The following is a 27739-nucleotide window of genomic DNA, read 5'->3' as shown; positions in this document are numbered from 1 at the left end:
GCGCTACTCGCTTAACTTCAGAGTTCCCATGGAACCCGAAGCCAGTGAGCTCCCAAAAGGCCTCGTGCTAGATAGAGATGGGAATATACATATAAGGATCACTCCCCTGGGCGATGTGGGATGTCACAATCCACCCCCCTTAGGGACGGAACCCGAAGCCAATGAGCTCCCAAAATGCCTCGTGCTAGGTAGAGATGGGAATATACATATAAGGATCACTCCCCTGGACGATGTGGGATGTCACAATCCACCCCCCCTTAGGGGCCCGACGTCCTCGTCGGCACACCACGGCCAGGGTTAGGCTCTGATACCAAATTGTCACATCCTCGCCCGGGGCGGAACCACTTCCCAGGCCTGACACCACCATCACACAATATTGTCCGCTTTAGGCCCCCAGCACATCTTCACGGTTTTGTTTCTGAGAACTCATACGAGAACTTCCCAATGGGTCACCCATCCTGGGAGTGCTCTCGCGCGCTACTCACTTAACTTCGGAGTTCCATGGAACTCGAAGCCAATGAGCTCCCAAAAGGCCTCGTGCTAGGTAAGGATGGGAATATACATATAAAGATCACTCCCCTGGGCGATGTGGAATGTCACAATAAATTGTCACATCCTGGCCCGGGAGGGACCACTTCCCGGGCCCACTCCACCACCGTAGCACGATATTATCCGCTTTGGGCCCCGACCACGCCCTCACGGTTTTGTTTCTAGGAACTTACACAAGAACTTCCCGGTGGGTCACCCATCATGAGAGTGCTCTTGCGTGCTACTCGCTTAACTTCGGAGTTCCCATGGAACCCGAAGCCAGTGAGCTTCCAAAATGCCTCGTATTAGGTAGAGATGGGAATATACATATAAGGATCACTCCCCTGGGCGATGTGGGATGTCACATTAAGAATTAGTCCGATAAAAACATATAGAGAATTTTTATTTGAACCCACATTATGTAGATCTACACCGATTTAATAAGGAATGTACGTTTTTATTTTATTTTAAATCAAATTAATTGTCATATTATATTAAGTCTCAACCATTGATGTTGGGCCAATCTAATGGTTTAAAACTTGTGTAGAAAAAATATAGTACCATGAATCCGCCTTCTCTATGTGTGTGTGTGTGTGAGAGAGAGAGAGAGAGAGTGTGTGAGAAACATTATTATTAGGTGATTCACCTGCCAATTTAGTCCATAAATTATCACCTTAGTAAAAATTAGGTCTAAAAACTTTTTTTTTTCTTCAGAAAAATCAATCTTTAAATTATAAAAATTTGCCAACTACATCCCTAATATTATATTCAAAGCTACTATATTCAATTTTCCGTCAATTTAAGTCACGTTACTTGCAAGTGATACACATTGGAGGGTAGATGGCTAATTTTTCATAAAGAAATTGTGTATGGAGTTAATTTTGGAGGGTAAATTAGACGTTAGATTTTCAACTTATATGAAATGTCAAGGGCTTATAGGCAAAGAAATGACGGTATTGCACTCTAAAGTGTGTCAATTGATTTTAGTTGACGAAAATTTGGATAAAATAGCTTTAAATATATTAGTAGGGATGAAATTAGCAATTTTTAATGAATTTAGGGACATATTTTACGAAAACAATAATTTAAGTACCTAATTTTCACTGAGGTGATAGTTGAGAGACTAAATTAGCATTTCACTCTTATTATTTGTTTTTTTTGGAAAGAGTGCTAATAATCCCACCCCATTGTCCTATTTTCTCACCCACGTTTTAATAAAAATCTTAAAAGTATTATTAACATGTTTATCATTTTATCAAAAGACTATTAAACCCCTACCCCATTTCTCTCCCCCTCTCTCTACGTCCCCATTTCTCGCTCCCCAATTCTTCTCTATCATCAGTTTCATTTCTCTTCTTGGCTTCTGCACCGACTGCCACAGCCGGAAGCATGGACTATCAAGGGGAGCACGACAGAGTTATTGTGATGGAGGAAGGGCAAGAGGACTTGTCCTCTCCTCTCGGCCACATCACGTCACGTCTCTCGTTTGGAGCTTAAATTTCAATTTTCTATTGATTTTGAATGGTATCGTGGAGATTGAGAGCGTCATCACAATGGTAATCAATTTTTTAATTTCTTTCTTTTGACCTCGAACTTCATTGGTTGATAGTTGCTACAAGAGCAAATGATTTGTTGCAGTAATACATAATCTAGAGATTCATAGCTTGTGGAACAAGATTGAGAAAATGGAATTTGAGAAGAACTGCAAGGTTACTCGTCTTCTTTTCTACTTGGACCTCCGTTGACTGATTTTCTCGAGGCAAGTGTGTATATGTCAGTTGTTAATGTTAAAGAATCATGGAATGCTTTACGTCAGCTAATATTGATTTCTCTATGGGCATTGTTGAGTTGAAGGTAATCTTAGTCTATTAAAATTCTTGATTTTCACAAGTTTAATTAAGGTATTGGATTTTGGTGTTTTGGGTTGCCAAAGTAATGCATTTTGCTAGAAGTTCCAGAGAGACTAGGGGTGGAAGCAGGATACTGATGGGGAGGTGGTGTGATAAAGGTTATTTTAGGAATAATAGTGGGTGGGAAAATAGAATTTTAATTTATTTTTATTTTTATGGTGGGTGAGATTATAACGGGGTGGGAAAATAGAACATTGGGGTGGATCTAGTATCACTCTTTTGGAAAACGTCAAAAGTTAGAAGCTTGGGGAATAAACAACGACTAATGAAAGTATGAAAATGGAAAATATGGGTTCCAACCGGCGGGCGGACGGGGAAAGAGAGAAAGTTAGTATGGAAGGGAGTTGACAGAAGAACGAGCAAAGTCATCATCGACAGCAAAGCCGACGAAGTATTGCAGTTCCTCTTCGAATTAAGGGGAAAGAGAAAAGAGGGAAGAGAAATAGACAGAAAAAGTGGGGGAGGATGGTGGTCGTAGATGACATCAAGGAGAAATGTTATGATTCAAGGGGAAAAATGGGGGAGTGAGTGTTGATTGTCGATTGGTTTTGAGTTCTACTATTCCTTGAATAATGCTCCATGGCTGAAAAAAAGTAGCACGTCATGTTGAAAATCTAATTGAAACGGGACATACGTTTGAACAATTGAATTAGAAACTATGAGCAGAAACACCACTAACCCACCAAACCGGTCTAAGAGCCAAAGCTCGATGTCTAAGGCTCTCTATCCGGATTCGGGAAGGTGTTAGGAAGTCGAAGAAGAGCATTGATGTGAGGAAGCCGGAGAAGGGTGGTTGCTTAGGGAGGACCGATCTGTGAGAATTGTGTGCAAATTCTTTTGCTGGTCGTCGATTTTTTTCTTTTTTCTTTCAATTGTGGTTACGTTAGTTCAAGTTTTCAATTCTTCAATGGCTTAAATCTAATAAACAGTCATTGTGGTGATAAGGTAATCGAAAAATGGCTCCAGTGGTTAAAAAAATTATGATTTAAACTCTTGTAGTGTAGTCCATTAACAAATTTAGTTCAAAAGTAATTATTCGTTAAATGTATGTTAAATACAAAGGTAAAAATGTACATTAACATGTGTATCTTCTTCTTCCTCATCTCTCTACTCTCTGTAGTTTGTATTTTCACAAGGAGGTGGATTGTTTGCCCTCCCATTTCCAAACTTTTCTCATGCCCTTCAATTTGTGTGGTCACGGTTAAGCCACTTCAACATTTTATATTCCTATTACTTTTTGTTTTATTATTTCTATAAAAAAAAAATAATATAAAATATTAACATAACTTAACCGTAACCGCACGTCACAGAAGAACATGAAGAGAATATTAAAATAGAAGAACAGACAATCCACCTCTTTTTCGCAAAATTAGGTCTGAGAAGTACGCCTTGTTTCTATTTCTTCGTATCTCTCCTTGCGGATCCAACGGACCATGAAATCTTGATCGTCCATAAAATCACACAAAACGATGCAGCACCACCTTTTTCTTCTGTTCACTAAATGCTCTCTCTTGTTTCTATCTCTGTTCATTGCCTCCATCTCCAACCTTCTCCTTCGATTTTGTTATCATTAGTTCCAGTGAGTCCTTAATAGGAAAAACATAAAACAATTATTGTGGTTTTTTATTTATTTATTTTTTTGGATAAATTACATTATACCCCTTAAGGTTTCGATGCAATTGTAACATCATACAATATCTTTAAACATTTCAATCTCATTTATTTACTATTATTTTATTTCAATTTTATACATTTGTTACAAGGTCTGTTAAATCAACCGTTAAGTGATGACATGACAAATATGAGATCTTCATTTGTGCTGACGTGACTGCTACATTTGTATCACGTGGCTAAACACTTAATAACAAATTTAGAATATTAAAATAATTAATTAAAGAAAAGTAAAAAGAAAAAACGAAAAAATCCAGAAAAAAAAAAGAACCAAAAATCCCAATCTTCATCTTCCTCACCCGAGCCCACTCCTTCTTCCATCTCCCATCACCCAACCCTTCCCCATTAATTCTACACCTACATCTCTAACCCAAAATTTGCAATAAATTACTCACACAATGAAGACTTTCTTCAATTCGCGCAACAAGCAAGTCTCTAACATATGGGTTAGTAGCGGGTTCAGATCTAGGTTGGTTAAGCAGCAGATGGAACTGGGTTCAGATTTGAGTTTTCCTTCAAGTTGCAAATCGGGCTGGTGAGTCCAAATCAGGCAACGACGACTTCGAGGTTTTACCATGATGGCGATGCCAGACTTCTGCAATCCACCTCCATCAAAATCTTGAAGGCAGCCGAGAGTTCTATGCACGGAGGCGCTCTCGTCGAGGTCCCGATTAGTTCGACTGATGCACATTCGTTCATCGGGGTCCCAGTTCTTATCGACAAGGGCATCCATGAGAACCCTAGCAAGGAATTTGGAATTTTGGGTTAGAGATGGAGGTGCAGAATTAATGAGGAAAGGAAGGGTGATGGGAGATGAAAGAAGGGGATGAGCTCAAGTGGGGAAGATGAAGATTGGTTTTTTTTTTTTTTTAATAGTTTTCTTTAATTAAATTATTTTAATATTCTAAATTTTTTATTAAGTGTTTAAAGCTATGTAGCACAAAAATGGCAGCTACGTCAGCACAAATGAGAATTTCATATTTGTCATATCATCACTTAACAGTTAATTTAACAGACTTTGTAACGGTTGTATGAAATTGAAATAAAATAATAGTAAATGTATGAGATTGAAATATTTTAAAGATGTTGTATGAGGTTGCAATTGCACTGAGACCTAAGAGGGTAAAATATAATTTACCCTTTTTTCAGAACATTGACATGGAGAAAGGCAAGGAAAATTTTTGGGTCTCATATCACTGAAACTAAGAAAAAAAAATATTTCTAATCACTTATCGGTGGTCAAATGCAATCAAAGAGGAACAACAAAGAGATTAGAAAAAGAGAGAGAGAGAGAGAGAGAGAGAGAGAGAGAGAGAGAGAGAGAAAGAAAAAAAAAAGAGTTATGGGACTATGGCGGTAGTGCTATGAACAGAAAGAGAAAGTGGAGACGAAACTGATTAGAAGAAACTAGAAAGGGAAGAGGCAACCTCATTTTGTGTGAAAAAGAGGATTTTATTTGTGGTCGTTCGATTTGCCTGAACGGCTAAGATTCAAGGATCTATCGGATCAGTAGAGTAAGATCAAGAAAGGATCTTAGTCCTTTGCAGGAATCTGGTGTTGTTTTGGTAGCCCAAGAGAGGGAAGTTCTAGTCACTTTCTCCATGTTCTTTGACAAGTCAAGCTCTGGACCCAAGCACTTGATTCTGGACACAAATCCTCTCCGAATCTGAGCCTAGGGATTAATAAATCCGGGCCCTTGAAATTTGATCAAACGGCTACAAACTGGGGGCCTTCCTAAAAGTTATAAAAATTGTAACCGTTGGACCAAATTTCAATAGCCCGGATCTATTGATCTCTAGGCTCAGATCCGGAGAGGATTTGTGTCCCTTGATTCCGACTCTGATAATGTTAGTCTCTACATCTCTCTCTCTAGAAACTGCATATGACTTCCTCCGATAAAAAGGCCTAAACTTTCCTTAATTAGGGAGAGAAGAAAGACGAGGAAGAAGGAAGAAGGAAGAAGAAGGTGCACACATCAAAGTACATTTTTATCTCTACATTTAATAGGCATTTAACAAAAAAATCACTTTTCGACTAAATTTATTAATGGACTATACCACAAGGGATTAAATCCTAATTCTTTTACCACATGGACCATCTTCCAATTACCTTAAATTTTCAGAAGTTGTCAATTTCTGATATGCTTTTGATTCAATTGTACTTGTTTCTGTTTTCTGTATTAGTAGGTTTTTAAGGGGGATATTGTTAGGATGCCAAATGGATAAGATTGGATTGTTGAGGTTGTTAAAGGTGGTTAAAAGTTATTAAAGGGTAGCTTAAGGAGTAAGCTAGGAAGTTATTATAAATAGCAGCAGCTGTAATAATTAGAGAGTTATGTTGATGATTGTAATAGTCTTTGTGTAACACAAGAAGGTATTTTGCAATTGATAAAGAAGTGGAGTTGGGTTTTAACATTGGTATCGAGCCAGTCGTTTGTCCATCTCAATCATTTCCTCGTTGTATGCTGCGTCTAGCTTTGAGTAAATCCATGGAAACTTGCGTCTCGAACCTAGACGCCTCGTTTGCAAATTTTTGAAATAAACCCAAGGCCGCTCAACACGAATTCAAAGCACGCCAAGCTGTGATCTTGCAGCAACTGCAGTTACTTATGGCAAGAGGTAGGTGTTGGACTGGTCGGTCAATTTTCAAAGCTAACCCATGTAGATCCTCATTTCCAGGAGGGTATGAACCTTAATATTTTCCTCTTTGCTGTGAAACCGAATCAAGTTGTTCTCAAGCTTTCCATGAGGAAAAGGTTCGTGCCCGAGAGAAAACAGATGCATTTTTTTTTTCCAAATTCATCCAAGATGCAAGCCCAAGACTCGTCCTTGTTTACGACCCATATTGAAGAAATTCAAGAAGGACCGTTTAGGCCTTCTTCAATTGTTTGGGCACATGTTCATTTATGATTGAATACCATGCAGGACTTACTGCTTTTCTTTTTATAGTCAAGCATTATTCATATTCATTAGGCAATTCTATTGGCACCCCAAACTACTCCAAACACCACGCATCTAATCTTTCCTTTTAAAATCCCACTTTTAACCATTAAAATAAAAATCAGAAACCCAGCAATGAGCCACCCCACTGCTAGCAACCACTATGACGAGAAATTTTTAATTGTGACGGGAATACAAATGGTACACCACTTGTTTTAATAGAAGTGGTGGGAAATTTTATTTTTTAACTTTTTAACTTTTTAGCACATATATCCCACCATTCGTACAATAACACGTGGTGTACCATTCCGTATACCGGTCACATTGAAAAATCTCTCCACCACGACAACCCTCTCACTGAGCTACAAACACCACCCAATCAGGCTGTCATCTGCCTCGCCAGTGCATGCGCCACCACTGGTCATTTTGTCCCCAATCTTCACCCCAATTTATAATGTTTCATTGTCATGTTTGTAGTTTATTGACTTAGCTTTGGAATTGAGATGGCTACGCTAGGTAAAAGTTCATGGCTCCTTCCGCTTGGCCAAATACAGATAGAAAGAGCGAATGAAAGAGATAGAAAGGAGGAGATGTTGCTGGCCGCTAGAAGATTTGGGGTGGGTGGTCGACGTTGAGTGGCCCCTGGTGGGTGGGTGGGTGGCGTGGCTAACCTGCTGGGGTTTTTAGTTTTTTGGGAGTTTAACTAAGGGCAATATTGGAAGTTTAGGAGCAAAACATCAAATGTGGGGTGTTGGTATTGCTGTGTTTTGAAAAAAAGCTACTTCTTTTGTGCTGTGAGAATAAGCAGCTGTGAAATAAAGTAGTAGAGTGTTTGATAAATTTTTTTGTAAAAGTGCTTTTGAAAAAAAAAAAAAAAAAAGTAGTATTATAGAGTTTGGTAAACTTTTATGTAAAATAGATGTGAAACAAAAGCCGGTTTTTCAAAACTGGATTTTGCAGCTTCTTGTTTTTGGCTTTTTTTCACCCAAAACTATGAAAAAAAGCTGAAGCTGAATGTTTACCAAACACAAAAACAGCTCCCAACTTTTTTTGATACCAGTTTTTTTCAGAATCATCTCAATACCAAACTAAGCCTTAGTAGCTTGTGGGGTTGCGTATAAAAGTACCCTATTCATTTCTTTTCTTTTTCATTCATCGAAAGGCTAATTTGCTAATTTGCTAATTTGTTATAAAAAATTATTATTTTGGTGTAAAGATATTGAGTTCAAATAAAATTTTCCAAACATAAAATGCCATTTGGATTTTAAAATCTCAGATCAATGTATACACGGTGATCAAATTTAAGTTTGATCAATTGAAAGATTTTGAATTATGTTCCAAGTTGTTAGATTGGTATAATTTACAGCACCACCTCATTACTATATATTTCTTGCTCCCTTTTTGGCAACGTAATCTGCGAAGAACAATAATCAATGTACAATCAATGTACAAATCTATCTCAAACCCTTTGGAGGGCACTTTGATCTGGTATAACTTTGTTAGTAGTCTGATTCTGATTCGCCTTCCGATCGCCGGCTGCCTTGAATTCGGCCAGCTTTCCCAGCTCTTGAACTGCACTAACCATGCCTTCAATCCTAGCAACAATCTCAACCAGCAGAGAAGTTAAAGTCACAAGTGGAATTATGTCCATGAGAGCAACTGCTGCTGCTTCTGCTTTTGTTTTGTTGTCGTTTCCAGGACTTTCGGGTTCTTGCAGAAGCTGTTGTGGATTAATGAATAATTTAGGCAGAGACTTCAAGTCCTCTTGGAGCTTCAAAACTGAATTGCTCATTTCTCCAACGAGGAGATCTATTGCAGATGATTTCTTCATTGTTTTCATAGTCCTTGCTAGTTCTTTTATCACCATTGAGGAGTCTGAGCTTACTTTTATGGCAGTGTTGCTGATATGCGTCTTTGTGAGCTCAGATACCTGTAAATTCATATGAAAGTGGATTTGAGTCATTCTTGCTCTAATAAAAACGTCTTTAGATAACTGAAAGTGCTTAATTCATATGAAAGTGGTTCAATTTAAGTCATTCTTGCGCTAATAAAAGCATTTTTAAATAACTGAAAACGCCTTTGACAACGTCCAACTAAACAAGTTAGAAAAACTCGTTTATGGGTTATAAGAGCACTTAGAAGTCCCATAGTGGAGAAACACTTAGTAGATTCTTCTTCATGAAGCATGAAGCAGTTCAAGTATCTTTCTAGAAAGCACTTGAAATTTAATTAGAAAATTCGATTCATTTATGATAAATGCGCTTTTAGTAGATTACATAATTTACCTCATTTTCGGAACTGACACAACCGTTGAGCGCCTCAATGCAATAAGCACAGTCACGCATTAATGCCCCGATTTTAAGGTATTGCTTCCACGGATGCCGAAAGTTGAATCGACCGTGTGCCGGCTCCCATATAGCAAAATTGGCCTATAAAATGGACAATTAATGGCACTGTTAGAGATATATACATATTCCTTCTTTTTCTAAAGAAAAAAATCTCGATGATACAAGAGAATTTATTGAATCAAAAATGAAAATTACACCATGAAATTATATATGTTTCTGTTGCAATACCATGGATTCTTCTGTTGCCTTTGAACCCAAAACACACTTGTAGCCAAGCAATTTATTGTCAGATTCTTTGTCACCAGCAAAGCCTCCACTATTATTGAAATAATCTGCCACACAACCTGAAGAATATAGTGGGTAATTTTATACTGTCAGCAAAATTGTCCTAGGACAACTACACAAGTTGGGATTAAATTGTCCTAAACTTGTTGGCATTGGATTAAATTTTGTACCGTCTAAGGAATTGGCAAGCGTGTCCATGTTCCGAGTGATGAGCATGTAGAGTTCCTCCCCAGCCCAAATGGGGCAAATGATCATGGTTATGACAATGCACAAGGAAGTTCCAATGATGATGGTCGACATTCTGTGTTTGGCCAGGTCGAATAACTGATCCACTCGGTAACCCGACACCGAAATTAAGCTGAATGTGAGGATGAAGATCATGGCACCGTAATCAAATCGGGCTTTCACCGACGGTATAAATCTAGAGAAGGTTGCTGCAGAAGCTGAAGAAAAAAGAATAACAGTAACAGTAACACATTAAACTTATGTGTTCTATTTATAGCTACTACAAAGTAAAATGAGATTAATAAGACTACTACATACCTAATAAGAAAATTGAAAATCCAGTGATGAAATGCTCAACATCTTTCCCGGATAGATCCGCAATACAATGGATGCCGATGGCAAGAAATCCAGCAAGAAAAGTTCCAAAAATTCTATTTATACTTTTACTTAATGTTGCACCTGCATGCACATAACAAGTTACTAATGGGTGCTTTTCGCTTTGTGACCTTCATTGAGGAGCTAATATCGCACTCATCCTTTAAATCGTGGTAAAAAACAAATGAGAAAAATAGTTGTAACTTACCAACGGTATTTTCAAAGACAACCACAACTGTCATAACTGCCCATATGGCATTTCCTCCCACATCTTTATATAGAGGTCTCATGGCGTAAAAGAGTGAGACAACTGTGAGGGCCACCCCAACTTTCAGGCAATGGATCACCTTTCTAGGCTCATTGTGTCCCATGTCCCAAGCTTTCTTCAGAAAGTTCCATACTTTCATAACCAATCCTACAACCAGACCCTTTAATGCAAGCCAGGCTATGCCGGGGTACCCTCGTGCCTTGGTGGGAGCCAAACTTTCAGATGACCCGCCAGCCATTTTTATCTTCCACTCCATTGCGCCAATCGCTTCCTTCTCCTGAGCCATTTTTTAAAAAACGAAAATAACGAGGAAAATAGAGGATTAGACGAGCAGAACTATACGACAGAGGGTCACGTAGATGAGAGGATTGTTGGTGAGGAAAGCGGAGCGAGTGTTGAAGTATATATATTACAAGGGAATGACCCCAATAGTTCTGCACATTGACTTATACGATCCAATGCAATTTCCAGTCAGGCTTTCCCGTCCAACTTCCAATATTAATATCATTATTTTACATAGACATTCCCGCCCACCATAGTAATGTCAGCAGCTAAAGGCCAATGCGCTTGTTTGTTTTTTGCGTTGGGTAGGTCACGACAGTGTTCAACCCTCGCATGCACTCGTTTGAGAGAAATTAAAATGATGTGAAATAAGAATTAGATTTTTATTGAAGTTGTTCAATAAAATTGTCAGAAATCAAAATAGAAATGATATTGATCTATATAAATTATTTTCTAATTCACATGAATCAAAATAAAATCTAATGACCGAAATAACTGTCAGAACTCGTATTTTATAATTATATTTTGTTTTGTCTTATATATAAAATACATATATATGTGTCGACTAGGGTTGTATATTGGTCAACACATGAAGACCAAGTACATGTATCTATGTGACTCATGAATTTTAAGCATGAGCTGTTTAGATCAGGCCTTTGGTTATCCAATTGGAGCCAAAGTTATAACGTGTCATCCATTTGGAACCAATTAGATGACTCTTTCAGCCGCCGTATCACCACCATAAATAGGTGAGTTCCTGCAAAGCTTGAGGAAGCATGCAGTGCATACAACGCGGAGAAAAAGAGAGCACTAGGGTTTGTGTGTGGAAATGTTAGTTAGCTTGTCTTGCTGAAGTTTAGATTATTAAGGTGTGTGATTTATGTAATGGGTTGTAAATTTTTTCTTTTTTTTTGGTAAACGAAAATCATGAGTTATCATGAGATTTATCTATTTACAAATATATCTCTATTTCAAGTCAAGCATGTTGAATTTGTTGAAATGCTTTTGGAATTATTAATATAGTGAAATCTAAATTATTCGAAATGTTCATGGAGCATGACAACTTTAGTGTTGCATTAATCCGAGGGATGAATGTAAAATGCACACGGAGACATTAGAGTAGGAAGGCCACTAGGTGTCACGTAATGAGTTACATTTGATGAAAGATGTAATGAACACGTAAAGGGACGATGTGATATGGCATTACGTGGTTAAAGCTTTGATATTACATCATATTTGTATAGTGTGAATGACCCTTTTATTTTACATATGAGTTACTTGGCCAGAGAGGAACTAGATGAGATGAGGTTGTGTTAGACAAGGGATTTAAGATTTTTTATTTTATTTTATTTTTGTACACCTTGTAAGGGTTTTTGGAGTTATTTTTATAAGAGAAGTTTGCTTTTCGTTTTATTTTTTAATCGCGCGCCAAACATAGGGTTAATTTTTCCACCGACTCCAGGTCCCAAGCGTGACAATAACTAAACTATTTTATAAGTTAATTATTTTTAGTAAAAATTTTATTTTATTTTTCATTTTTTTTAGGAAAACTAATGAAAAGGGCTTGAAAAGTTTTAGTTTTAATAAAAAAAAACCATGTTATAAGTTTTGTTTAATGATTAGTACAATGCCCATATTAAAGTAGTACAACTAAAAATGGCCCAACTATAATAAATTATAATTTGTCGATTTTACCCCTAACTTTTTTAAGTTGAGTTCCAGATTTTCATCGTTAATAGAATTCATCGTTGTTTTGCATACCATCTTCTTTTTCTTTGAAACAAAAATATAGATCCTTATGCTATTTAATTTATATTTTTTATTATTTCGTTGAAATGTGATCGTCATTATTATTCATAGTATATTCGAGGTACTGTTTTTCAATTTTTTTTTGTCAGTGGAGTTCATCATTTGTTTCTTCAGAAAATAAATTTGAGATCTGCATACTATTCAATAATAATGATGGGTCACTGTTTCTAGACTGTAAAAATAAACTGTTTCTGGATTTTAAGCAACATTGTTTCTGGAATCTAAGTCACTATTTCTGGATCCAAATGAAATAGACACTTTGTTTCTTAAATGTAAGCTAGAAAAGAAATAGTGAAATTCACTGTATAAGCACCATGTTTGTTAAATATAATCAACTAATGCATAAAAGAAAAGAAACAGTAAAAAATTAAAATATAGATTGTTTCTGGAATCTAAGTCACTGTTTCTGGAATTTAAGTAACTGTTTCTGGATTTTGGTTCTTTTCCTTTCAGATACAATGTTTGTTTGTGCACAGACAAAACAAACACTATATGATTTTTTTTCTTCAGAAACAGTGTTACGTTTTGGGTTCTCCAAAAATAGTTTTATGTTTTGGTTTTTTTTTTTTTTCCAAACAATTTTCGCCGGTTTCTACCATTAAATTTCTTTGAACTTATTTCAGCGGCTTTGTTTTGATGAATGCTTCCTTTTTCAACTTTAATTTGATTGTTTTGAAATGGAAGAATTCGATTTGATAGGAAGACATGGAGTTATTATGGCGGTTTCATGTTCGGTTGAGATTGGTGAAGAGTCAGGACAATATTGAATTATTTAGGGGTATTCACGGAAGTGTAGATTTATAACTGGTTGGGCTTGTAAGTTTGATCCGTGGACAATAGTTTTGGATGATTTTTTTATTAAACTTTGAGTCATTTCAGTTAAATAACATTTTGGGATGGTTTTTGGTTAAATATTTGTTGGCCCAAGCCCTTTTCATTAAGGCTTCCTTTTTCTTTTCCTTTTTACTTTTTTAGCAAAGAGAATATTTTATTTATTTATTTAGTAATAAAACATTTATTCTTTCTGTTAGAAAATACTTTTTTTTTTAACAAAAAAAATAAGGAGGGATGAACTTAGCCTTACAATAGGCTAACAATAATGTGGTTCAAATTCGTCTTTGGCGAAAAAAAGATTCTAAAACCTCTCACTTACAAGTGAAAAGGATTATCACTAAATCGTATTACTAAGTGGCTGTTAAAAAAGACTCTTATTCACCCTTAAGTACATGTATGTAGAAGACTCTCTTACTCACACAGATTAGTACGAATTTAATATATAAAAAATTATCTTTTTATTGTCACGTAGCACTACGGTCTAATAGTATTCCTCTTCACTTGTAATACTTATTTTTTTTATTTGCTTCTATATGATAAAGAAGACCCTTAATCCCCTTAAACCTTATTAAGAATATCATCATAAAGTAAACCAAAATAAAATTTACTTGCTTTTTTTTCTCTCTGTCTGTCTCTCTCCCTCTTCTCCCCATTCTTAACCAAAATGCTCAAGATCTCACCCACACCATCATCTCCAACACCCACCACCACCACCGTCTCTCCCCCATCCTCTTCTCTCTCACCCTCCCCTGCCTCAACTCCCTCCCCCTCCCCCACAAAACTCTCATCATCGCCAACCACCACCTCACACTCTTCCACCCCTACCATAATTCCACAACCGCCACGCCCCAGACGAAGAGACCTCGACTCCGTTCTGCTCCTCCTCTTACTCTGCGAAGTACACCAGCACAACCCGCAAGGGCTACAAACAACACCATCCCTTGGTTCGTTCCCCACACTGTCACAATATTCTTTGGAGTTTCATGGTATTATCGGTACAAAACTTGGATTCCTAATGAATGCCATTTCCAGGAATCTCTCTCTCTCTCTCTTTCTCTCTCTCTCTCTCTCTCTCTCTCTCTCTCTTACAGTACTATGGTAAGGGTCTTGAGTGCTTTAGTTTCTTTCCTGAAAACGCCTGGCTTTGGAGAGACTGACGAAGTGAGAGAGAAAGGACCGTTAGACTCGAACATTCATTTACTTTTGCTTGGATTATATGGAGAGGCCCAAATGAATAGACTACGCCCAAGTAAGGTGGCCAAATGAATAGACCAAGCCCAAGTAAGGCCCAATGTTTGAAGAGGGATGCTACAAGCTCTACGCTATCACACACAAACATAAGTGACACTAGCATTCTTCTTCTTATAATTCACGTGTCCAATTACCTTTCAAGTGAACATCACTCATTTCCTTGCACAAGAATATCATTTTCCACGTAAATAGTGTAGTCAGTTGACTCATTTTGGTAAGGGTTAAATATGAAACTGATTTTGACCTATTTCGACTTAATAGTTTTAAATTTTGGAGCACTCAAATCAAATTCGACATTTGAAATTCCAAATGTTTTTATAACATAATTGAAATTTATCTTAAGATACGGAAAGCTATGAAATTCTAATACACAGACATTGTGTCTTCAAGCTTAAACGATTCAAAATAACTGGCTCTATGTTGATGTATTATTTCAAATAGGGTTGGGCAAACAGGTATAGGAACTGCGGGTCAGAACGGGTAATGTAGGTACGAGCCGGTTCCTAGTTTTTAAAAAGAGAAACGGAGCGGGACGGGCCGGGTCTTTGAAATTTTAGGTTCGGACTGATTCCATAAGTGTAGAAAAACGGGTACCCGAACCGGCCCGTTTGTAACATTTTGCCATTCCTACTTTCTGTCACCTTCTCGAGGACTCTCCTCTCATCCTCATTCCTCCCCTTCAGATTTGTGATTCTCAATCTCCTCCCTCTCGATCTATCTCTCCCACAGTTTCTCTCCCTTTTTCTCCCCGAACTCTTCTTCTTCTTCTTCTTTTCTTCTTCTCCTTCAAGTTATTAATCCCATATGGGTTTTCCATAGCTTCAAGACCACAGTCTCTCTCTCTCCCATCCACAAATAAAGGGACCTCTGCTCTCAAAGCTTCTACCTTCAAAAAAAGCCTCCGCTGCAACCTGCTAGAACCAAAAAGCTGCAATGCTTTGTGGTCAATTACCTTGTCCAGATTCTTGATAAATATGTTTCCGGTTCCACTCTTTATAATATTAAGGTCCCGGTGTGAATACATAATCCTGATTGATTTGTTATTCATTTGAGTGAAGTTTAGAACTTCCAGTGCCCTCGCAGCATCCTGAGGACCATTATGGTTGACGTAACCATAACCGAGAAATCGGCGAGATCAGCGAGTGCTAAAGTCCCTGCAGACCCTCACCGACACAACCTGACCGACCTGGTTGAAAAGATCGTACAACTGCGAGTTGGTAACATTCTGGTCAAGATCCTCAACTGTGTGGCAGTTGACGACGTTAGGGTTATCGACATTGCGGAAGATGTCGATCTCTAGGCAAATTTGGCGATGCACGGCTCAGGCTCGGAGAAGTTGATGAGCTGCGGCGAAATGGGACCGAGTAATTGGTTGGAGGAGAGGTTGAGGACGGCGAGGTTGACGAGGTACAGGAGGTCGGAGGTAATAGACCGGCGAGGAAGTTGGAGGAGAGCTTGTTCAATCTGTGCCCAAAAAAAAAAAAAAAAAAGGAAGGACCGTGTACCCAGCCCAAACCGGCCTAGTTCAGCCCATTTCTTTTAAATCTGGGTCCAATCCCTTCAAATTTGGGCCTGGCCCGGTCCATGCCCAGCCTTAATTTCAAAGCGATACTCTACTTATCCTTCTCTTATAAAGCAGCTTTCTTCGTATTTTCAATATGAACTTTTAATTTTGACCTTTCAAATTGTTGGACATATTCAAGAATTCAAGTGTTCTTTTTTTTTTTTTTTCCCTTTTTTTGAACAAAAGATTTCAAGTTATTATTTAAATTTTTTTGAAATATAACATTCAGAAATTTTCCAAAAATTATGATTTTTCCAAAATTGGAATGTATGTTGCAATTAAAATTCTTTGGTTGGAATTGAAAAAAAATTATCATTCCAAAGATATTTTGGATTAAAACTGGAATCCTTGATTCCAATTCAATTCAATTCAACCGAAAATTAGACCTAACTTATTCCAAGAGTTAGTCACATAAATATATAAACGAAAATTGGAACTCACATTACCTACCTTTACACCTATGACTTTCTTTAACCTTTAGGCTAAAACCTAAAATTTAGGTTTTAAACTAACCCAAATCATCTCCAACTATGTGCCCTAAAATAAGTTTTGGGGTTACAACCTGAATTAGGTTTCAACCCATATTTACCCAAATTTAAGGTTTTAACCCAAATCTTATAAAAATATAAGTTTTGGGTTAAGACCTAAAATTTGGACAAAGTAACCCTAAAAACTAGCCAAACCCATTTTTATGGCCGACTTTTATGTGTGGACGCGCTAGAAAGAGCCTAGTCTCAGCCCAATCCACACGCGCCATACTCTGCACGCATGCTAGAACAACAAGCCAAACAAGCCTGGGACCTATTGTCAGCTACTTGTTTTCCCCTAATGACTAGTTTCATAATCATGTGGCTGAAATTAATGGACCGTTGGTTGATCCAACGGTCTAAGTTCAAATATTTTTTTTTTATAAATCTAATGTATAAATGTGACATCCCACATCGCCCAGGGGAGTGATCCTTAAATGTATATTCCCATCTCTACCTAGCACGAGGCCTTTTGGGAGCTCACTGGCTTCGGGTTTCGTAGGAACTCCGAAGTTAAGCGAGAAGGGGGCTAGAGCAATCCCATGATGGGTGACCCACTGGGAAGTTGCTCGTGAGTTCCCAAAAACAAAACCGTGAGGGAATGGTAAGCCCAAAGCGGACAATATCGTGCTACGGTGGTGGAGCGGGCCCGGGAAGTGATCCGCCTCGGGCCGGGATGTGACAATTTGGTATCAGAGCCTAACCCTGGTCCTGGTGTGCCGACGAGGACGTCGGGCCCCTAAGGGGGGTGGATTGTGACATCCCACATCGCCCAGGGGAATGATCCTTAAATGTATATTCCCATCTCTACCTAGCACGAGGCCTTTTGGGAGCTCACTGGCTTCGGGTTTCGTAGGAACTCCGAAGTTAAGCGAGAAGGGGGCTAGAGCAATCCCATGATGGGTGACCCACTGGGAAGTTGCTCGTGAGTTCCCAAAAACAAAACCGTGAGGGAATGGTAAGCCCAAAGCGGACAATATCGTGCTACTGTGGTGGAGCGGGCCCGGGAAGTGATCCGCCTCGGGCCGGGATGTGACATAAATTTATTAAATCCAATGGCTGAGATTATCAAATCTAATGGTAAAAAAAAAACTTAACGGCCCAAATTAAATCTAAGGACTAAAACAATTTAAAATTTTATTTAAACTAAAAAATTCACCCAAAAACTCTATAAATACTTATGTATTTGTTCAAACATCCACATAAAAATCACTTTTCTCATACAATTCTTTCATTTTTTCTTTCTACCCAATTCCAAAACTTAGGGGTGGGAAATTTTACCATAAACCGATTTGTCGACCGAACCATACCGGTCGGCTCATAATGGTATGGTATAGTTTTGGCATTTTTTTCATAATCGGTTGGCATTTTACTTAACTGACAATTAATGGCATGACTTTGGTAATTGATTTTGTATGCCGTCGGTATGCCATACATACATACATATATATATATATATATATATATAGATATTTTTTTTTTCTTTCTATTTAGATATTTTAGGTATTTTTTACATGCTTGTGTCACATCCCGGCCCGGGCGGGACCACTTCCCGGGGCCGACTCCACCGTAGCACGATATTGTCCGCTTTGGGCTCCCAGCACACCCTCACAATTTTGTTTTTGGGAACTCACACGAGAACTTCCCAGTGGGTCACCCATCATGGGAGTGCTCTAGTGCGCTACTCACTTAACTTCGGAGTTCCAACGAAACCCAAAGCTAGTGAGCTCCCAAAAGGCCTCGTGTTAGGTAGGGATGGGAATATACATATAAGGATCACTCCCCTGGGCGATGTGGGATCTTACAATCCACCCCCCTCAAGGGCCCGACGTCCTCATCGGCACACACGCGACCAGGGTTAGGCTCTGATACCAAATTGTCACATCCCGACCCGGACGGGACCACTTCCCAGGCCTGACTCCACCGTAGCACGATATTGTCCGCTTTGGGCCCCCAACACACCCTCATGGTTTTGTTTCTGGGAACTCACACGAGAACTTCCCAGTGGGTCACCCATCATAGGATTGCTCTCGCGCGCTACTCGCTTAACATCGGAGGTTCCGAAGCCGGTGGGCTCCCAAAAGGCCTCGTGCTAGGTAGGGATAAGAATATACATATAAGGATCACTCCCCTGGGCGATATGAGATCTTACACTTGACTCCTCAGTTTTAGGGTTTAGAAAATAAATGACTCCTTAGTTTTAAAGTTTAAAAAATATTGTATATGTATATGATTCATGCCATAATAAATATAGAAAATATTGTTAACAAAATTGATAGCATGATGATTACTGATACTATATATACACGTACATATATATGATTTTGAATGTATATGTGTTGCTTATGTTTAGGATGATGGAGTCTAACCACTCAACCGCTAGTGCATAACATGGATTAACCCAAAATGAACCACACAATGCAACCAAACAAGCACTCCAATCTGAAAATCAAATTGAGCCCTTGGAACTGGAAGATGGCGAGGAAGAAGTGGAAACCATCGGTTGTGCCATTTACCAACCGAACCAACCAATAATTTTGGCTGAACCGATTTTTGGCAACCGCAAGAAGATGGTTGGCTAGCGGTAACTGATTTTCGGTAATTATGTATATGTCCAGCATGTGGCACAAGGAATTTGGCATAGTTTACCAACCGAACCCAGCCCTACCAAAACTATTTCTTCCCATTTCCAAATTTTTCAAGATGGCAAGATTCAAGAAAGACCAACACATGTTTCATGAGTTACATGAAACACCTGTTTCGTGGGGTCAATTTTGTAATTTCATTAATATTTATTGGAAACTTTTTGGGTGAAAATGTTCATAAAAATAAATTAAAATAGTTTACATAATTTTTATTTTTTTTCAAAAGTTTACTTTATAAAAATTTAGCCTAAATTCATTCCTTAATAATCTTGAACTAAAATTTTAGCTTAGCATCATTTGAGGGAAAAAAAATTTTAATTTCTGGATTAAAACTTAATTTTTTTTAATTAAAAAGTTTAGCTTTTAACCCAAAAATTGAAGATGATTTAATTAATAAATTTTTCCTAATAAAGTACCAAATATGCCCTTAGATGAATGGGAAAAGCAAAAAAATATATATTAGAACACACCTATAACCCCCCTCCCCCATTTTTGTCGGTGAACCCAAACCCAAACGCACTGCTGCTCTCCTCTCTCTCTCTCTCTCTCTCTCTCTCTCTCTCTCTTTCTAGTTAGGTTAACGTTTGATAAATTTTATTTGAACCCATATAACCTCACTCTACACCCAACTTAAATTTAAAATGTGAATTGTCAGTTTTACCCTATTGTATAATTACCATCAAATACAAGATGAAATCAGAAATCAAACTAAAATTTATCAATAAACCCACTAATCAATATACCCACTGCCAGTTCCAATGACAACTGAGGGCCTAAGTTAATTATTATTACTAGTGTATATGACATCCCACATCGCCCAGGGGAGTGATCCTTATATGTATATTCTCATCTCTACCTAGCACGAGGCCTTTTGGGAGCTCATTGGCTTCGGGTTCTATAGGAACTTCGAAGTTAAGCGAGAAGAGGGCTAGAGCAATCCCATGATGGGTGACCCACTGGGAAGTTGCTCGTGAGTTCCCAAAAATAAAACCGTGAGGGAATGGTAAGTCCTAAGTGGACAATATCGTGCTACGGTGGTGGACCAGGCCCGGGAAGTGATCCGCCCCGGGCCGGGATGTGACAATTTGGTATCAGAGCCTAACCTTGGTTGTGGTGTGCCGACGAGGACGTCGGGCCCCTAAGGGGGGTGGATTGTGACATCCCACATCGCCCAAGGGAGTGATCCTTATATGTATATTCCCATCTCTACCTAGCACAAAGCCTTTTGGGAGCTCACTGGCTTTGGGTTCTGTAGGAACTCCGAAGTTAAGCGAGAAGGGGGCTAGAGCAATCCCATGATGGGTGACCCACTGGGAAGTTGCTCGTGAGTTCCCAAAAACAAAACCGTGAGGGAATGGTAAGCCCAAAGCGGACAATATCGTGCTACAGTGGTGGAGCGGGCCTGGGAAGTGATCCGCCCCGGGCCAGAATGTGACATGTATGTGTATATATAAAATGATTTTGAGTCCTATAATTCATGCAAATTTGAATTACAATGGCTAAAACCCAAGTGATGCCTAAGAATATGGATTTGCAAATTACAATTCCACCACCCAATATTCCTAATCTTAAAACCGAGGTAAAAACTTGAGATTAAAGCATTTGAAATACGCTACTGCATTTGTTTATGAAGCGGCAATGGGATAAAAACAACGAGAGTGCAATTCAGATAAATCACACAAGGATTAAAACCAACTCGATTTCTATTGTAAGAGAAATAAGCATATTGGTTTAACATTTTAATCTCAAATAAGCACAAAAACACCGTAACATATGAGTTAATTACTTCATCTAATCTTATCTGCTCACATAACTTCTCGATTCCAGATTGCTTATTTGACCAACTCATCAAACACGAATCCATATACGTATGGACATTACACTCTCAATCAACGAGTTGTGGAAAACAAGTTGTAGAACACTGATTTTGGATTTTTATTTTTAAAATGGGTGTAAAGATACATTTGCATATTATATTAGGTTTGTGAGGGTAGTTTAGGTAGTAAAATTAGGTTTAAAGAGATATTGATAGTTTAATTAAAAACTATATGGGTGTAAATAATAAGTTGGGTGTAGAAAGAGGTTATATGGGTTCAAATAAAATTTCCCTTAACGTTTTCAATGCCTATTAATTTGATATACTAAAATATCTCTAATATTAGAAAGCCAGAATGAGAGTTTTGTGTCTCAAAGGTTCACCAAAAAAATTGAACTATAAAGTCCCTCAAACAAAAAAACTTCACAACTAGCTGAAAATAATAAAAACAAAATAGTAGGGATACTTTTGTCAAAAAGAAAAAAGAAAAATATGTTAAACAAAAAGAGAATTAAAAATTAGAAAAAAGAAAAAGAAAAAGAAAAGAGAAGATAAACGTGGGGAATAGATTGGAAACTGCTATGCGTCTAACCGGGAACCGTTTTGCGAAGGGAGAGATAAACGTGAACGTGCAGTGATGTTCAGGAGGAAAAGAAACGCTCTAATCGTGCAAAAAGAAGCAGTTTGTGGGACGAGAGATACATAGAAGGAAGGACACAAAATAAGAACCTGAAGAAAAAAAATGAAACAGTTTTGTAGGAGGAGAAGATGATACAAAAGCCATTGCTCGCTCACAATTTGAAGCGAATTACAGGTTTGCTCTCCACTAATTCCATGCAGTTGTTGGATAATTCGAGTTCGATATGTTGGATTGTGCAATTTTTCCTTGCACATGTATTACTCATTCCTTATTTCTCCACGTTTCAGCGCTCACAAACAATTCTTCCATGTCTCTGCACTCACAAACAAAGCGGGGCGATTAGACGGAAAAAGAAACCCCTAAGGTTCGTTGCCTTAGAAACTCGAGAAGAGTAGAGGAATTTCCAACCCAAGAAGGAAGTGAGCAGTTGGGCTTTTCGCATGTTTTGCTTCTCCCAACCAGAGCAATTCACTTTTGATATTAGTGGCTGCTTTCAATCACCACACTATTTTCATTGTTTCTAGCACGTAGTTATGTTTTTTTTTTTTATCTTGCAAATTTATGAACAAGGATTGGGTATCTCTCCGGTGATTGTGTAGGTGAAGCCGGTTTCCTTTCTCCACTTTTTATTGATTTCATTTAAGTTCATCTATGCCATATAATTGTTTTGGGAGTTTATATATCGAATGATTCTTATCGCAGGTAACTTTGAATCTCGGATTCTCCATTTCCTCTGCATTCCTTCTCCATCCAGGGTTTGTCTACTATTCACCAAATTCATTTTCATTTCTGTTTTCGATTATTTACTTCTCAGTGAAAACTTGGTGCTTCTCCGGAGGAAGAACAACCAACATACCAGAATCGAGAGAAGAATTGAGCGACCAAATCAGTGACAAAAGTTTGAAATTCTTCCTCAACATCGACTGATTCTTTCGCCATCCAACGTTTGCCTACCATTCATCAAATTCATTTTTCCTTCTCATGTTTCTCTCTGCTTTCGTTTCGTTCTATCGGCAAGATTGTTGCTTCAGGCAAAAAGAATGTTAAAATTGGATTTTTTATTCTGTTTTTTCTTGCAGTGATTTGATTATTGCAAGATTTAGGTTTTTTTTTTAAGTTGCTTTGCAGATTGCTTTATCTCCCTTGAAAGTCACTACACGCGATCATGAGGAATTGACACAAAATTCAAGCCATTGATTATTTTTTTTTAGAAAATTATGCAGATACGAAGTTCAAGTGCTGAAATTTTTTTTTTTTTTTTTTTACCTAAACTCTGTTTCCTTCTTTTCCCATACAGGTTGTTCTGTTTGGGTTCAGTTTTAAGTGCATTGAAAACAGAGGCGGAAATGGATGCCAATGTCGTGATGTAAAAAAAGGTCTTCCGCACGTGCATCAGTGCGTGCAGAAAGGTTAATATATATAAAGTGAGTCTCATACCTAATTCTCATTTTATAAAATAAACTGTTCGAATCGTTGAAATTCGATATAAAATGAGTTCCACGTCTAATTTTCATTTTTTTCAAAAAATGGGATGCCTATATATATATATAAAAGACATTACTATAGGTGATTGGGTCAATTTGAATTAGTACTTTGTTTTCATTATCAAGGAAGTGGGACTAAACGTCAAAAGTTCGAATGAGGTTCCAACCAATGGGCCGACGGGGAAAGAGAGAGAGTCGGTGAGGAAGGTAGTTGACGGAGGATCATACAGCGAATTCATTGTCGACAGCGAAGCCCACGGAGCACTGCAGTTCCCATTCGACTCGAGGGGAAAGGGAAAAGGAGGAGGAGAAAAAGAAACAAAAGGTGGAGGAGGATGGTGGCTGTCGATGACATCCAGGAGAAGTGTTTTGGTTCATCGGGAAAAATGGGGAGTCAGTGTAAAGATAAACAACATAAGTTGTGATCAATATATACAGTGATCAAATTTAAGGTTTGGTCAATGACAGATTTAGAATTACGTTCCAAGTTGTTAGAATGGTATAATTTACAGCACCAAGTATATATTTCTTGGCCGGCTTTTTTCCAACAACACAATCTGCCAAGAACAATAATCATTATACAAATCTATTTCAAACTCTTTGGTGGGCACTTTGATTTGGTACAATTTTGTTACTAGTCTGATTTTGATTTGCCTTCTCAGCGCCGACCGCCTTGAATTCGGCCAGCTTTGCCAGCTCTTCAACTGCACTAACCATGCCTTCAACCCTAGCAACAATCTCAATCAGCAGAGAAGCTAAAGTCACAAGTGGAATTATGTCCATGAGAGCAGTTGCTTCTGCTTCTGCTTTTGTGGTGGTGTTGTTTTCGGGGCATTCGGGTTCTTGCAGAAGCGGCTTTGGGTTAATGAATAAGTTAGGAAGAGATTTCAAGTCCTCTTGGAGTTCCATAACTGCATTGTTCATTTCTCCAACTAGGAGATCTATTGCAGATGATTTCTTCATTGTTTTCATAGTCCTTGCTAGCTCTTTTATCACTATTGAGGAGTGTGAGCTTACTTTTATGGCAATGTTGCTGATATGCTTCTTTGTGAGCTCAGATACCTGTAAATTCATATGAAAGTGATTCAATTTGAGTATTTTTGCACTAATAAATTAGATAACTACCTAAAAGCGCTTTTGACAACGTCTGACAGAAAAAGTTAAAAAAACTCTTTTATGGTTGGTTATATGTGCACCTAGAAGTGTCTTCATGGAAAAACACTTAGCAAATTCTTCTTCATGAAGCATGAAGCATGAAGCAGTTCAAGTATTTTTCTAGAAAGCAATTTTAATTAGAAACTTGATTGGTTTCTAATAGAAGTGCTTTTAGTAGACTGCAGAATTTGGAATTACCTCATTTTCAGAACTGACACAACCATTGAGCGCCTCAATGCAATAAGCACAGTTGCGCATTGATGCCCCGATTTTGAGGTATTGTTTCCACGGATGCCGGAAGTTGAATCTGCCGTGCGCCGGCTCCCATCTAGCAAAATTGGCCTGTAAAACAGACAATTAATGGCACTGTTAGAGACCGATTATCCTCTTTTTCAAAAAAAAAAAAAAATCACCACGATACAAGAGAATTTATTGAATATAAAATGAAAGCTACACCATAAATTATATATGTTTCTGTTGCAATACCATGGATTCTTCTGTTGCCTTTGAACCCAAAACACATTTGTAGCCAAGCAATTTCTTGTCAGATTCTTTGTCACTACCAGCAAAGTCTCCACTATCATTGAAATAATCTGCCACACAACCTGAAGAGTATAGTGCGACATTTTATACTGTCAGCAAAACTGTCCTAGGACAACAAACACAAGTTGGGATTAAATTGTCCTAACTAGTTGGGATTGGATTAAATTTTGTACCGTCTAAGGAATTGGCAAGCTTGTCCATGTTCCCAGTGATGAGCATGTGGAGTTGCTCCCCAGCCCAAATGGGGCAAATGATCATGGTTATGACAATGCACAAGCAAGTTCCAATGATGATGGTCGACATTCTTTGGGTGGCCAGGTCGAATAATTCATCCACCCGGTAACCCGACACTGAAACTAAGCTGAATGTGAGGATGAAGATCATGGCACCATAATCAAATCGGGCTTTCACCGAGGGTATAAATCTCGAGAAGGTTGCTGTAGAAGCTGAAGAAAAAAGAATAACAACATCAGTAACACATTAAACTTATTTGTACTATTTATAGCTATTACAAAATAAAATGAGATTAATAAGACTACTACATACCTAATAAGAAAACTGAAAATGCAATGATGAAAGGCTCGAAATCTTTCCCGGATCGATCAGCAATCCAATGGATGCCGATGGCAAGAAATCCAGCAAGAAGAGTTCCACAAATTCTGTTTATACTTTTAGATAATGTTGCACCTGCATGCACATAAACAAGTAAAAAGTGGGTGTTTTTCGGCTTGTGACCTTCACTGAGGAGCTAATATTGCACTAATAGATCGTGTAAAAAAAAACAAATGGGAAAAATTGTTTGTAACTTACCAACAGTATTTTCAAAGACAACCACAACTGTCATAACTGCCCACATGGCATTTCCTCCCACACCTTCATATAGAGGTCTCATGTAGTAAAAGAGTGAGACAGCTGTGAGGGCCATCCCAACCTTGACGCCATGGATCACTTTTCTGGGCTCATTGTGCCCCAAGTCCCAAGCTTTCTTCAGAAAGTCACATACTTTCATAACCAACCCTACAACCAGGCCCTTTAAGGCAAGCCAGGCTATGCCGGGGCACCCTCGTGCCTCGGTGGGAGCCAAACTTTCAGATGACCCGTCGGCCATTTTTATCCTCCACTCCATTGCGCTGGTTGCTTCCTTCTCCTGAGCCATTTTTTTAAAAATGAAAATGGCGAAGAAAATAGAGAATTAAACGAGAAGAACTATACAACAGGTGGTCCTCAGGGTCATGTAGAGGAAAGGATTGTTGGTGAGGAAGGCTGACGGACTATTGAAGTATATATAAGGAAATTTGGTTTCTCATAGTGGTGAAATAAACAAATGAGCTTGCAAGTAATGATGTAAAGAATAAACAAAAATTTTCCAATAGCATGGCAATGTCAGCAGCTAAGGGCCAATGCACTTCTTGTTTTTTGTATGTTGGGTAGGTCAGGTTGGGACTCAAGGACACATATGTTGAACTTTCATTAATTCCATTCTCTGTTCATTCAAAATAGGTAAAAACTCATTTCAAGCTTCCGTCCGACTATGGAACGAACGTTCGTTAATGTGCCGGCATCCTCATAATTAACAAAATATATTATTAATTATGTTATCATACATTTTCGACTGTATCTATACAATGACAACTAAGCATACGTCGTGCATTTAGAGAAGTTATGTTTCACGCTTATAATCCAGTTGTTTCTTACACCTGTATCAATTGGTCATTTTCACTTCAAACATCACCAACAGGACAGTGTTCAATCCTGGAATGCAACGTTTTTTATAATGCAATTTATGTATGTGTTACTTGTACTGCATAAACTCTACAACTGTGATATGGGATATTTGCTAACTGGAAATTTACCGAACGTAATTAGATAACCAATTTGATTTAGTAATCAAACAGCATTCAGATGGTTTATTTTTATTTTTTAAGAAAACCTCGGCGGTGCGAGGTGCATATAGATGATTCTACTGAATATCTAATTTGTTGAAACACGTGTGGTTCTTCATTTGAAGGAAATTCTACAAATACGCTGGTAATTAAACCTTCCAATTTTTCCTTAATGCCAGAGAGAGAGAGAGTGTGTCATTGACTTAAAACCAAACCTTGATGATCTTGGTGACATATTTGTGTCCTAAAATTCACCAAAAGTGATAACATCAGCGCACTATCAAGCGATCAAATCAATATCTAATATTATGCCACAGATAAGATAATTAGGAACTAGCACTCAACACATATTTATGATATTATGATATCATGGCATCATGGAAGAACTATTTCAACAATCTTGCACTCTCTCTCTCTCTCTCGCTCCATTCCTGTAGTCCTATGGTAAGGATCTTGAGTGGTGTAGTTTCTTTCCCGAAAACACCCGGCCTAGGTAAGCTTAACAAGTTTTTCTTTCTTACAAATAAATCATAGTCAAACTACAAGTTATTTGTAATATGTTTCAGCTTGTGATTCGCAACTTAAAAAATAACTTACTAACTGTAAGGAACCATGTTTCTTTCCCTCTTCTGTAGCAGTGAAGAAAATTTGTTTTAAGTCCTTTAGAGGGAAAAAACAGTAGAGTCTTAGCCCTTGTCTCCTTCCCCTCCCACCTAACCCAACCCCCAATCCCCTCACTACCCCCACCACCACCCCC

At 38.1% G+C, this 27739-nt stretch overlaps 2 protein-coding genes across 2 annotated transcripts; both read right to left on the bottom strand.

Moving 5' to 3' along the window:
• Window positions 1-8507: 8507 nt before the first annotated feature.
• LOC137712448 (aluminum-activated malate transporter 10-like) lies at window positions 8508-11154 on the bottom strand. Its single transcript, XM_068451519.1, has 6 exons — window positions 10490-11154; window positions 10225-10365; window positions 9852-10124; window positions 9625-9740; window positions 9334-9477; window positions 8508-8978 (listed from the first exon to the last, which is right to left on the bottom strand). The coding sequence occupies exons 1-6, from the start codon at window positions 10833-10835 to the stop codon at window positions 8508-8510; spliced, it is 1491 nt and encodes a 496-aa protein (XP_068307620.1). The 5' UTR covers window positions 10836-11154.
• A 12838-nt stretch (window positions 11155-23992) lies between these two features.
• Window positions 23993-26255, bottom strand: LOC137712493 (aluminum-activated malate transporter 10-like). The gene is made up of 6 exons (XM_068451565.1): window positions 25910-26255; window positions 25646-25786; window positions 25273-25545; window positions 25043-25161; window positions 24755-24898; window positions 23993-24463 (listed from the first exon to the last, which is right to left on the bottom strand). The coding sequence occupies exons 1-6, from the start codon at window positions 26253-26255 to the stop codon at window positions 23993-23995; spliced, it is 1494 nt and encodes a 497-aa protein (XP_068307666.1).
• Between the last annotated feature and the right edge of the window lie 1484 nt (window positions 26256-27739).

This window comes from Pyrus communis, chromosome 13, assembly GCF_963583255.1.
Source record: "Pyrus communis chromosome 13, drPyrComm1.1, whole genome shotgun sequence".
NCBI lineage: Eukaryota > Viridiplantae > Streptophyta > Magnoliopsida > Rosales > Rosaceae > Pyrus > Pyrus communis.
Note: the sequence above shows the minus strand (reverse complement) of the source record. Positions and strands in the feature narration are given on the sequence as shown.